The sequence below is a fragment of the Ricinus communis genome, chromosome 6 (genome assembly GCF_019578655.1).
Source record: "Ricinus communis isolate WT05 ecotype wild-type chromosome 6, ASM1957865v1, whole genome shotgun sequence".
Taxonomy (NCBI): Eukaryota; Viridiplantae; Streptophyta; class Magnoliopsida; order Malpighiales; family Euphorbiaceae; genus Ricinus; species Ricinus communis.
Genome location: NC_063261.1, coordinates 22385681 through 22400588, shown reverse-complemented (window position 1 = coordinate 22400588; position 14908 = coordinate 22385681). Strand labels below are relative to the sequence as shown.

Sequence of the window (14908 nt, the reverse complement as noted above, 5' to 3'; positions counted from 1 at the left end):
TTAATATATGGTCAGAAAATAATATTTCAATTCTAGTTGGATCTTAATTCAATCTCTAATTCTTTATTTATTATTCGATCAATTCGAAATTCATTCTCCAAAATATCGCGAGCTTTTATTGATTAACTATTTTTATTAAAATAAAATTAAAGATTTAAAATGTTTTTTCTTACAATAAAAGTGGTTTGCTAGTATTTGAATTCTTCATCTTTGTTAGTCTATTATTTGTACTTATAATAATTTGTTCCATAAAATATATACTTTCAACTTTTTTTTTTAATTTAACTGTATTTATTCTTTTTTACTCTGCAACCATTTTTCTACTTTGGCGTCGTTTTCTTTAGTATGTATAAAATTAATTAATTATTTATTTATTTATTTATTTAATATATAAATAAGGATATATATATAATATATATTTAAATGAGATAACAATTTTGTAACCAGAGGAACCACTTGACAGCCTTAACTTGGAAACAAGTGGCCTCTAAAATTTTTATTGAAATTAATTTTTGAGTCCGTTCCGCCAATTATTCATTTTCGTGGCGTCTGAGTCTCACAATTTTCTTCTTTCCTTTTTCCAACCTTCAATAATTTAATCTGAAAAGAGAAGAACCATCTTAAATAAATAAATCAAGGATAAAATCACTTCAAACGAATTTCAGATTATTTGCAAGATGCTCGGATGATATCATGCATAATTGATGTGTGTGTTCGTGGTAATAATTTCTCATAGGAAGAAAGAAAGCAAAACTGTCGACGCATCACCAGTTTCAGAGCAAAGTAACAGCAATTTCCAACATTGAATCGGCACATGGAATTACAAGGTTTCCAAGCATGTAACAGAAGAATAAAAAGAAAAAAACAAAAACTTGTGCTAATTGATCCTAGAGAACAAGAAACTGGCTCACCAAAGAGTACAAGTGGTTCCAAATTACAGGGCAAATGCAAGCTTATTACAAGGTAACGGTCTACTATAAGTAAAAATACAAAATTAAAACTTAGAATCGAAACTCTCTTACCGAAGTGGGAAAAAAGAAAATAAAAAAGAAGGATGAATTTACAGACAGGGAATGTCCGGAAAAATAAAGGACGCAACCAGCATCATGTACAGCTCTCTAAGCAACTAACCTCTCTTCGGATGCAAGGGGACAACAGAATCTGGAAAATCTGTTCTTGCTCCAGCAAGGGAGTAATATGCAAGTATATGGGCTGGCTGCTCGACCAAAACATCTTCGTTGACCTGGTTAACCACGACTACCCGTCTAGGAGGAATCAACTCAATATTCCAAAAAGGGCGAGCCATTGCTAAGAGTTCACGGCCCGGAACAGATGACGCTCTATAACCTTGAACCCACAGATACCTTAAAGAAGTCAGTTGCATCACAGCTCTAGCCAGTGCCCTTTCGGTGAAGCAACAGCCCCTCATTTCTAGTTTCTGAAGACTAGGGCATCCTTTAGAAAATGCCAAAAGCCCTTCATCAGACTCTCCAACGTACCCCAAAAGCATCCATCTCACGTTTGGACTATATTCCCCAATATATCCAAGACCCACATCAGTCAAACCCCCTGGTCGGAGGTACAGAGCAAACCTTCGAAGCTTCTCACACTGCCTCAGTAGAGATCTAACACCATTGTCAAGTGGTAGATCTGTTATCCTCTCTTCTTTATCAAGCAAAACCAGGCGAAAATCATTTAGGTTCTTCAAGTGAGCACCAATATGTTCCAGAGCTGCATTTGTGATATCAGAAACATAAACAGCCAGGTACTCCAGTTCTAGACAGCCCTGCGCCAATGCAATTAATCCTCTATGTGAAACTATACCTTCTTCATCCTCCATCCCCTGCTCATCAGCACCACGCTCAATTCTAAGCCTCTTTAATCGCTTACAACTTGAAGCAAGAACTTCCAACCCTCTATCTCCAATAACATTTCTTGTCTGTCAATATATTTTATGGAAAAAGAGAAGAAACAGAATTCAGCAAAACATATTTAAAACTATATACAAATCCAAATAGATTTACATGCAAATAGAAATAAATAAAAAAATTCTAATGGATGTCAAGGTAAAATAATTCCGAACTATACAAATGAACTCAGAAATCTAAATGGCAAGGGGCACAAATAAAAGAGAAAGGAAGTGCTTTCATAATGATTAAAAATAAGCAACTGCTAAAGGATGTCAAAAGTATAAAAGCATAAACATGTTTCCTACAGCACAACCATGCCCAAGAAGATCTTAGAGCTCGTATATAAAGTAGGCACGCAAAAAAGATGCAATAGAAGTAAATTGAAACAAAAATAAAAGCAACACAACATAGAGGAAAAACATATTTGTGACTGTACCTCAAGAACTTCTAAGTTGCAGAATTTTTGAATTAGAAGACAATGATCCTCTGTATCAAGCAACGCATAGAGGAGATCCAACTTTTTGAGCAGGGATGCGAAAGGGAACACTATTGGCATTTCATTTTTTCCCAAATAGGTTAGACCCAAACGGCATAATTTTCGGGGAAATGTCACGGCAGAATACTTATCTTGTAGATCATTGGCTGAATAATTGAAGGAACCCCCACAAAATTCTTCCAAAGCAGCTGCAGCATGAAAGAAACCAGCCAGATCCAGTATTTCACAATCACTAATTTTGACAGAGACTAAACAACGACAGTTTTTGGCTATGATCTCAAGGTCTTCAAATCTCACTGCATTGAGATCCGTCATGTAAAAATTTAGAATCTCAAGAACTGTGTTGTTCATGGCAATCTCATGTAGCCAATCACCATCTTTCTCAAAAATTGCGCTCTCTTCCAAGAATAATGTTCTTAATTGCCTGGGAAAACACATAACAGGAATAAACAAAAAGCACCTAAAGCAATACGTGGTGACTGCTAAACAGTTGAGATAGAGGGCAGCAGGGCGTTGAAAAGGAAAAGAAGAAGATAACATGTAACAGTGACCTAAACATAACAGGACCAAGTTCTGGATGTCCTGGACCAGATGCAAAAAATTTAATAATCACATTCTTTTACCAGTATTAACTTTGTGATTGCAATGACAAAACTGAAGACAGTTTCCATATCTAACCCAAAAAAATCCATGCCTAAAAGGACCACAAATGCAGTCCAAAAAGTCCATTTCATAACCCTCAAACAACTAATCCATGTCAAGTTGAATTTGAAGATGGAACTTCTATCCAGCCTATCAATCTAACCTCTGAAATTATTTTCCACAAAAGTCAACTAAACAAATTAAACAGATTTTTCCACAATATAAAAAAGAAAACAAAAGGATCACTGAACACAACGAGATCATATCACTACCGATTCTAAATTGTATAAATTTCATATGAAACAAAAATAATAAGTTGTTTTCATGACTTGGCAAACTAAACCAAGATCTTTTTTTTATATACAGCATGGTATAAATTATACAGCTGCTGAAGTTAATATTACTATAAAAAACAAAAGCAATTTGATTTTTTTCCCAGAATTAAGAAAGCATGCAAGCTATATACGATACGCAACTTGCAAAGAAAAGATAACTAAGGGTCCTCAACTAACACCTATATCAAATTGAAGGAATGAATCCAGAAAACAACTAAAAGAGATACAGCAACAAAAAGTAATAAATCATGTCAAACATTCAGATAGTGAAGCAAAGCTGAAATACATTACATCCCTTCTATCTTCCACCACCTAATAGAGAATCAAGTCCCATTCCATAGTATATTAAAAGTGAATAAAATAATTACAATGTAAAGAAGCACAATGACTAAATACTTGAAAAATGAAACAATCACCAAAAACCAAGTAGAACTCATATAGAAAAGATAAAAGCTTTAACAAGCACAAAAACATAATGCTTTAGAAAAGGCAAAAACTAAATACAAAAACTTAATGTGAACTTTGGAGTAAGACCCGACATTTCTCATTAGACATCAAATATATGATAATACAATTACAAACTTAACAAGAAAAAGATCAAGTACTCAACAACTGAAGCAAATACCAAAAACCAATTAAAACCCATATAAAGATCAAAACTTTGCAAACAACAACCATAATGCTAAAACTGCAAAGATTAAAGAACAGAAATTTAGTTTGAAGTGAATCCCAACCTTTGTAATCAGAATAATTATAAACTTGTCAAGCAAAAAGATTGAATACTCATCAAGTTGCAACAAATTACCAAAAACCAATCAGAAGCACATTAAAAAAATTTTAAGACTTTAGCATCCATAATACTAGCAAAAAGGAAAAAGGAAATAAGAACTTAATTTGAAGTAAAACCTAACAATTTTAATCAAAATAATTACAAACTTGACAAGCAAAAGATCAAATACTCAACAAGTAAAGAAGAGCCAAAGACCAATTAAAACCCATATAAAGAGATTAAAAGTTTAGCAAGCACAAAACCATAAATTAGCAAAAATCTCCCACGAATGAGGTAATATAAAGAAAGGCCAAACAATTGTAGTAAAAAAGAAAAAGAAAAAAAGAAATCAAAGAAGTACCTGCAAAAGCGAGCCACGTGTAAAAGGCCATCGGTAGAGAAGCCAGAACACTTATCAAGTTTCAACACATGTAAAACCTTTCCACGAGACTTAGCTAAAAGGGCAAGATCAGAATCTTTAACGATCATACGTTTAAAATGAAGAGATTTCAAGCAAGTAAACGACGCCGCAGCAATTTCATCAATCCAAGGAGTAACATAACCGCCCCAATCTTCAGGTATTAGATTAAACATCGCAGCTCTAGGTTTCCCTTTAAGCTTTAAAGATTCAAGGTGCTTAAAACGACGACGAAGCCGATCTGGACTTGTTGTATAACATAAAGCTATCGTTATATGCTTACGTGTTAAAGCATCTAACTCGTACCATCGGCGACATACTAATGAAACGGCGTCGCGGTCTTTCGGGCCTTGGATATATGGCATCACGTAGTCTAATACGTCGGAACCGTTGCTGCAACTCCCACTGCTCATTGTTTTATTCAATTTACTGTTCTTATTATTCTCCTCTTCCATACTATCACTAGAAAAAGTAATTAAAATCAAAAACCCTAAACTAAAGTAGTTGACTAGAATTTACAAGCTAACCAATCAGTAAAATAAAAATCTCAACTTTTATAAGCAAACACATCGATTTTTGAGATTAAACCCTTAAAAACCTGAATCTTGAAAAGCTTATCTATTGAATAGTAGAATATTCATTAGAAGAGTTCAAAACTTGATTTAAAGAAGGAAAAAAAAAACTGATATTTCTACATCGGCAGTGAAAGAAATCGAGACGAAACGTTTCAAAATAGAAAGAAACGTCTCGAGAACGGATCAAGAAGTTGAGCATCAGATCGAAGTAGTAATCGATTGCTGAGATTAATCATGGAAACATTGCATAGTGAAAGAAGCAAAAGAAGAAGAAGGAGAGAGAGAGAGAGAGAGAGAGAGAGAGACAGTAGATGGACGGTGGAGAGGGAGTAGAAGGAGAGAAATAGGACGGCGACGGTTGATTCTGTTTCTTTTTCTTCTTTTCTTTATTTTTGGGGAGGTTGTGGGTTGGGGATTCGGGGAGAGGTGTGGGGGGCGGAGGGGTTCCCTAATCTGTGGGTGTGTATAATATGCGCCTCTGAGAGAGAGAGAGAGAGAGAGAGAGAGAGAATAAAATGAAAGTGGGCAAACAAAAAGAGGGGAGAAATTAGGAAAATGATAAAATGATTATTTTATTTTTGTAATATTCTATTTAGTTTATTCGGTGGTGTGGTAAAAGTGACAGATTTTATTCGAGTGTTAACGGTAACTTGGCCTATTCACCGAGCTTCAACATGTTCTTTTTCTCGAATCTGTCATAAAAAGAAAAAGAAAAAAAATCTAAAATCTTATTTCTTCAAGAGGCATCTAGTCTAACTTTAATTTATTACTTACAAAGCAATAACCAACTCAATCAAATTTAAATCATTTAATTAATCGATTGAAATCTAATAATAATTAAGATTATGTGTTAATATTGAATCATATTAAATATTAATTTTATTAATATAATAAAATATTAAATAAGTCAATTATTTATCAATTAAATATATTCTGATAATTAAATATCTTTATATGTTTATAATATTTAATAAATGGTACTTTATAATAATAAAATTTATTTATATAATTTTGATTTGTATACATATTTAAAAATAATATATAAATACCAATAATCTAAACAAGTAGAGAAATATATAAGATTAATATATTATTTAAAATAATATTAACTAATTATTTATTTCTATCAAAATCTAAAAGTTTGAGAGTATATATTTTTTTTATTTTGTAATTTTTATATATTAAATATATAATCAAAATCTAACAAGTGGGCTGTAAATTTACAATGCGTAAATCTTCTTAATATTCTTTCTTCACTTGTCTTTTTATTTTTTTTCATGAATAATTTGAATTGTATTATAATATTTTTGGACTTTGAAATTTCTGTTGAAAAAGAAGCTCAATTGAATTCATTCATAGATACTAATACTATATCTTATCAAATATAATGCAAAGGTTGTATATGCCTCAAAAATTTATTGCAAAAATGATCTTTAAATGTAATTTTTAAACTTAAATCGGTTTCAAATAATTAGGATTTCTAAACTTATTAATATTTATGAATTTAGAATTTCAATGAGTAATAATATATTTTAATACTATATTTAGTTGAAATCGATTAAAATATTTATTTTATTTAAAAAATACATGAAAGATGAAATAAAATAGAAATGATAAGTTAAAAAAGATATTTTTGCGTTATGGAATATATTAACTTACTAATGTACAATTCTTTTAAAAATTTCACGTATTTTATAGAGTTTATTTTAGTTATACTTAATTATACATAAATTTAATTATTTATATTTTTAAATTATTTTCAATTTATTTAAAGCACATAAAATTTAGATTTATAAATAAATTTTATAAATTTTAACCAAACACATTTAAGACTTGCTTATAAATCTACAATATCAAAATATTCAACTATATTAACATAGTTTTTCTCTAAAAACTGATTGTGATAATAATTTTTTTATTTTTTAATAATATATATTTTAAAGCATCTATAACATTACTTGAGCTAAGTTCCAAGTTTATTTTTTTCTTTTCTCATTTATAATTCAAAAAAATAATATATATATTTAAATTAAACAATTATCTCATATACATACCTCATCTAACTATCCAAAATAGCTGAGAAATTTATGTTCCCTTTTTCATATTACAAGGACTTTACCGTAATAAAGTTCTCCAAATGAGCAAGTCAGTGAAAATTAGTTTATGAGAATAATAAATTTTTTTATATATACATATATTTTAAATTAATTTAAAGCATATATCGAATAAGATTTTTACATAGAAGTCTTCTTTCAAACAAAAGAAATTGAAACAATGCCTTTAAAAAACTTCAATAAATTAAACTGCTTAAATTCCTTTTCAGAAGGTCTTTATTAATGTGCAAGTTTTAACAAATTATAGATATGACGATGGAATAAAAATAATCCACAATTTGCATTATAATAGATTATCAAAGATTCGTGTTCCCATTTTCTTAAATTTTCAAAAATTATAAGAATTGTCAATCTTTATTTTGTCATTTCATTTCAGTGGATTGTTATAAAAGAAAATCTTCATATTACTGAATTAATAACTAGCACAGTGATAAATTATATCTTTTCAGAATGTCGAGTCTCTAAATTAAAAGATATTAGTATGAATTTATTTAAAATAAAATACAACAGAAAAATAATGAAGATTTCATTTCTAACTTGGCCAAGGATTTGAAAATGAGCATTTGGATTTAGTAAGAAAAAAAAAAAAGAAGCATGTATGTATTTATATATATAAGTTTTGAAACATAGAAATTTCTAAAATGTGTCACTATATTTGGATATTTATATTTATTTTACCTATAAATATTATACTGATTTGTCTTTTTCATATTTAGTTAGTAAGTTATTTTTTTAATTAAATATTAATTTAACTATATTTCAATATTATCTTAAAATATAATTTTCTAATTATATAATATTTCTAATTTTAATTATATTTTTATATTAGTTATATATAATTAGTAAATCAAGCATAATTATTTTTAACGTATGTGTTAATACATAATTATTATATTTATGAATAATTATAGTTAATATATTAACTAAGAAGTTATTTTTCTAACTAAAAATGACTTTAATCCTAAAAAGTTGCATTTAACTAAATTTTAAATATTGTATTAATTAATTAATTAATTATATTTATAAGTTTATATATGATTACTACATCAATTAATAAATATTTCAAAATCATATTTATATTTATGCATCAACAAAAATTAAATGATGATTATTTTATTAAGAAAAACATTTAAAATATTTTAAATTATTATTTTCTAAAATATTGGTAATTTATAAAATATACAAAGATATATCAAATTATTTTACAAACTTATTATATTATATTATTATTTTATAAAAAATTAATAATAATAACTGCATAATACATGAGTAAATGACTTTCTTTTCAACAAGAAGTAAATGACTATTTAAGTAAAAATTACAAAATAAATACAATTGGATTTGGAAGAAAAAGAGTATGATTATGAAAGATGAGATTCGTTCGAAAGCCACGTGGCAAGAGTGTGCTTGGTCTAAGAGATAATCTAATTGCTGAGTGACAGCTGTAACCGATAGGGTTGTAGGTTAGGATGACGTGGAGACCTACTCTCGAGGCTATAGTCACCTAAGAAGTAGCGTTAGCCTGACAGGTGCCAAAATAAAACTAAAACTCGAAGAAAAATAAATTAAATATCATACTTCTAATCATTTGGATAAATTACATTAAGTACTCTTTTGAAATTTACAAATTATACAAACTACTTATACAATATGATAATTAATTATACAGTTAGTTTCGTTGTTCATTATTATATAAAATCCAGATATACAATTATTTTAATTATGTAAATTATTTCTATATTCAACTAGACTAAGACTTTGCCAAAAAATGACTAAGATAATCATAATATAGATTGAAGTATATTTTTCTTTATTTATATTATTATAAATTATTTTATCTCAATTATCATAAATAATTAAATTACTCTAAACATGCAATTTCATGAATGTATACTTAATTATAATGATAATTTTAAAAATATTAAATATATATTTTCAAAGGAGAAAGAACATGAAACTACTATAATAATTTCTTTTAAGAAAAAATGATATTATAATATAGCTATAAAAGTTTCAGTCATAATTTGAACCAATTGTAAATAGAAAATAATTCTATATTATAATAAGTTATAAATTTTTTAAATTTTATCTTAAAAGAATATTTATTTATATAGTAATATTTGTATATTTTTTTTAAAAAAATTATATACTATAATATATTTTATTTTTATATCATTGTTTTGACTCATAATTTAATTTGTATAATATAATAAGATATTAACATATTTTATATTCGATTGCTATTATTTTATCAATCAATAAAATTAAATATTGAGTTAAAAATTATTTAATACTTAAATATTTATTAAGTTATATTTTTTTATAGTCGTAGAATTTTATTTGGTATAAAGAATCATAAATAGATTTTAGATATCATTTAGATTTAGGGATTTTGGAATCCATAAGTTTAAAATTTTTAAATTTATAAAATTTTATTATTTGAATTAAACATAAAAGTAATAAATTTTTATTTAAAGTTAAGAATAATTTAGCATTTTATAAGAGACAATATTAAAATTAAAAAGTTAATATAATAATTTATCACTTTTTTAAATGGTGGATTTTGGACTTTTTCACCTATTAATGAAAAATAAAAATTTTAAAAAATAAGAAATTTTGATATATTAAATTTTTTTAGAAAATTATAAAATTTAAACCATATTTTTACTTATTAAAAATTAAATTTAAAAAAAATAATATAAAATTATTCATATAAAAGTTCTTTAATCCTTAGTGTAATGAAGAGAAGGAAATAATATTTAAAAGAAAAACAAAAAAGAAGTAGCTGATTTCATGTTCCTAGAATTTCTGAAGTTACGTCAGCTTCGTTGTGGCGAATGGTCATCCATTGGTCAGTAGTAAAATAAGATTTTATATTTGGCATGGGAAGGAGACAAGAGAATCGTCTTCCAATTTACACCAAATACAAAATTGCTGCCAATGGTTTACGAACTCAATCATTGTTAACTAGTCAAGATGCTACCGTCATAATAGTGCTGATTCAATTTGTAATTCCTTTTAATAATTAACTGTTATTATATAGTTGAAATAGGTTACTTTTTCTTATTTTCAACTTCAGAAATGGACATTGACTTCAGCCTCTCTGTTAACTTAATTAATATTAATTATTTCTTTTTGTAGGGTATTTTAAGATTTTTATTTTTCTTTATGTAATTATTTTATAAAAAAATATACGTTTTGATCTTTGATTGGTTGATTATAATAAAATATTATTTGTTCTATTATAAAATTGTGATTTTTTTTCTTTCTCTATTTTAGCTTTTCAAATACAAGGAAGTATAACTATTTTTATTTGTTTCTTTTTATTTTTCTTTATCCAAATATATAAAATAAAATAAATATAAGAATTTTAGAATTTATTTTCCCTCTTTATGCTATTTTCCTTCTAATAGAACTTCCCAAAATAAGGTTAGGGTAATGCTTAATTTACTTTGGAGAATAATAATATATGAATCTAGATTTATGTATGCGTGTTCTATTCTTGCTAAACTAGAGCTAACTTTTAAGACCCTGCTTAACTCAATTAAGTTTTATGCTATATTTAATTGAAATTTTTTTAAAAAATAATTTTATTTGAGAAAAATATAAAATATAATATAATAAAATTGAAATAAATATTTTAGTGTCATGGAATATATCGATTTAATATGTAGAATCAATTTGAAAATTCTATCTATTTTGTTAAAAATTTAATTTAGCTATAACTAACTTCATACAAATTTAATTATATAAAATTTTAAAATAATTTCTTACATTATTAAAAGCACATAAAACTTGAAATTTATAAATAAATTCAATAAAATATTATATATTTTAATCAAACAATGAATTTCTTTGTTGTTCTTTTCATTATGATTTTAGATTATATCTTCAAAAAATAGACGTAAGACCAAACTCATTTCTCAAAATTATTAAATATAAACTTAATAATGACCTTAAGAAACTATAATTAAACGAATTATAATGATTGTGGATAGAGATTGATGTGCAATTGGTTAATCAAATTCAAACCGTTGAAGCCTACATTTTTGGTGGCTAATAAGCCATAATCATTTATTACGTTTTATTTATACAAAATAAATAAAGATAAAAAAAAAAAAAAAAGAGAGAGAGAATAAGGAACCCACTTCTTGAAAGTGTTTGTTCTCTCTCTTTTGGCTTACCATTTCTTCAAATATCTTAATTATTTTATTAATATTTTGAGAATTGATTCCAACTAGGTAAAAAACCCATTACTAAATTTTTAAATTTTATTAAAGTCTTGTATCACTGTTTATAATAAAAATAAAAATATAAGAATTCAATTCAATAAATAAAAACTAAAAAGTTAAAAAGAAATCAAAAATTTAATAGGCTGTAATAATTAAAGTATATAACATGAGCAATGAAATCAAGGACCACACAAACCACCATGCTGTATAGTATCATTGATCAGAATATGGAAAAAAAAGTGTGCAATATAATTAAATTGTTAGATCAGTTTGACTATTATGTTCATGCTAATTTTGACCAAGAGAATCCTTTTGTGGGCTTTTCTATTTAGAAAAGAAAAGGGAAAAAGAAAATTGATAGAATCTGATTATGGTGGAACCCATCATTTATCATCAAACAATTTGTAATTTCTTTTCATAATTTAATCCAAAGAAGAGAATATTATTTATCCTCTACAAATCATCACCCTCAGATCATCTCTGCATATAAACTTTGTCAAATGTGCCCAACTCTCCAATCACATCTTCCTCCTTTCTTTTGACATTAAGCTAAATTCTACTTTATGTTTAATAATGCTAATATTAATTCAAGCATCTAGCTGATTAATTATTTATTTGTTTTCATTTCCTTTCTTTTAAATGCAATAGTTAGTTGCTGTGTGTGGTCCACTAAAGAACCCAACTGTGTTGCTGTATTTAAATGAAAGAAAGTAATTAAATAGTGGGCGCAATGAGCATCTAAATTAAATCTAGCTCCAATAATTGACCATTTTTAAGCGACCCACCAATTAATATATACATATATTTTCTTCAGCAAATCCATTAATCAATATTATATCTGAGCTAATTAAGCACCCATCTGGTTACTCTAAGCTAAATTTCAGTTTAGGTAAATTAACCTTTCTCTGTTTTGTAAAACAAGAGCATATGTTTTGGGAAATCATTTTTAAACTTCTGCTATTGCTGCTGAAATATTTTATTTTCAAATCAATGCATTAGATGCTTTTACTGAAGATATCTATTTGTATACTTGGTTGGTGCAAAGGGCATCCTCACATTCAACTCTGGAATCAAATCATGGGGAGTGGAAATTTACTATTTACAGCAATAATTTGTAGGATTTGTGTCTCTTTATATTCATTTTTTTTTAATGAAAAGATTTTCTTTAAATTTATGATATTCATTATGATATTTTGAAAAACAAATTGTATGGAAGAAAAAGGGAAAAACAAAATTCGAAGTTGGAATTTTAAGAGTTAATTAATTAGTATACATCTATAGTATTTGGCAATGGATGTATATATATATATCAAAAGCTTATAACCACATAATGATAATAAATTAAAGAACTACTGAAGGGCATATATGTGTAAACATTTACACAAGGCAATGCAACCAGCACAAGGACTAATAATGAAGACTCCAATTAATGCTATCACTTGAGAAGCAAACAACGCCGAATCGTACTCTTTGTATTTGAAAGCTCAGCTCTTCCATTAATGCCCAATAATGAGCTTTTTTTTTAGATCTTAGTGAGTTATTTGACTCAGTGAGTGAGGTGGTGATGAGAGACAGTATCAATAAATGAACCGTCGATCATGACCGGCTATGGACGGAGGTTATGAAGAAGCATTAGTCATGGCTGAGTTAGTGATGTTGTGGAATCGGTATTGGCTTTGCATCATCATGAATTAGTTCACTGTCATTACCACCATTAACGCAAATATAGAACTTTCTCTTTTTGTTAAATATGATCGTATTTTGAGGAGGTCTTTTCAATTTTCAGTTGAATTTCCTATTTGCTTAATGTGTGGAAATCAATTGTTGGCTGGCTATGGTTGGAGTGAATAAGAGGCATTGATTGAAAAAGAAGAACTCATAATAAGAGTTAGGTCTTCTTCTTCTTCTTCTTCTTTGAAATAGTGAGTTCTGATAAGCAAAAGGGAGAGCATCGTATTATCTGGTTTCTATGTGGAGCCTATGTGTATAACTAACCCTAACGCCATTTAATTGTCAAGTGATATTAAATTTATCAAATTTTAAATTTATATATTAAATTGTAAGAAAGATTAAATCAATATATGATATCAATAAAATTAATTGAAAAATGTATTTAAATAGTAAAAAAATCTAATTATAAATTAAATCCTTAACTTTATAAATTTTAATAATTTTTTCCAATTGTTTTACAATTTTAGAACAAATTCTTATTTTTTTAATTTATTTTTAAAAATACTTTTCAATGAAAATTTGTGAAATTTTAAAGAAAAAAAGATGATGTAGGAAGTCGATTATACTTATTAAAAGAATAACAATTATAAATAAATAAAAATAATATATCATAGACTTAATAATATGGCTATTAAAACTCTCATATATGTGTATTTTTTTACATATTTTATATCTAAATGTAACAATTTTTTTATTGACTCACTAATTTTTATGTTAGTAAGTAGAATTGACTTGCAAACATCATTTTTCTCATTGTAAAATTTCAATAAATTTGTAATTGAAAAATATTTTGAAAATAAATTGAAAGTATAGATATTTATTTTAAAATTTTAAAATAATTAAATAAAATAATTAAAAAGTCTAAAGGTTCAGAATTTAGTTAGTAATTAAGCCTAGTAAAAAAGATGTAAAAGATTGTCTAACTACAAAAGAAAAAAAAAAAGAAAAAACATATTTATATTTATTAATGATTCAAATATTTTAAAAATTTAACCATTTAAAAAAAATTCAAATTATAAGTATAAGATACAATAGTCAAGTTATATATATTTACATATTTATTTAAATAAAAAGTACAGTTGCGATTTTTTGGATTAAGATAAAATAAAATTAACAATTTATTCATACTAAATACTCCAATGATAAGAGCTTGTGTGCTTCTAATTTGATGTGGAGAGTTCTCCTCATTTTCAATCAGAGATTAATATTCTTAATACTCAGGTAATTAAAAAAAAAAAAAAAGCCCAAGAAAAAAAAAACTTAGAAATGGGGAATGTGAGGCTTAAAAGATTTAAAGAAATTGAGAAACCAAGTAATAGAAGTTTCTTTTGCTTCAATGTTGTTACAATTACAAGTTGGTAATGTAAGAAGCAGCCAATATCTGGAGCTAAAACAAAAGGGACCAGAAGCTCACATTGGTCCTCTATTTAGACAACATTATGGTCCTATCCTATGCTTTTTCTTTCCTGTTTTTTTATCTTATTTTCTTTCTTCTAAAGATTAAGACATGTTAACTCTCTCTACTCTACTCTAGTTTCATTGGCTAGCAACCAATAAGTTTACTTTATTTATCTTTTTTTATTTTTTATTTTTTTTTTAGAGAAAAAATACTACAGTAGAACCTCACTAAATAGATGAGACAATGCACTGGGTATGGTGAGAATATGATGGCAACAATGTATGCAC

The 14908-nt window shown here is 26.7% G+C and overlaps 1 protein-coding gene across 1 annotated transcript; it reads right to left on the bottom strand.

Moving 5' to 3' along the window:
• Nucleotides 1-771: 771 nt before the first annotated feature.
• On the bottom strand, nt 772-5641 carry LOC8287271 (coronatine-insensitive protein 1). The gene is made up of 3 exons (XM_002530373.4): nt 4514-5641; nt 2347-2830; nt 772-1939 (listed from the first exon to the last, which is right to left on the bottom strand). Exons 1-3 carry the CDS (start codon nt 5023-5025, stop codon nt 1127-1129), a joined length of 1809 nt encoding a protein of 602 aa, XP_002530419.3. The 5' UTR covers nt 5026-5641; the 3' UTR covers nt 772-1126.
• Between the last annotated feature and the right edge of the window lie 9267 nt (nt 5642-14908).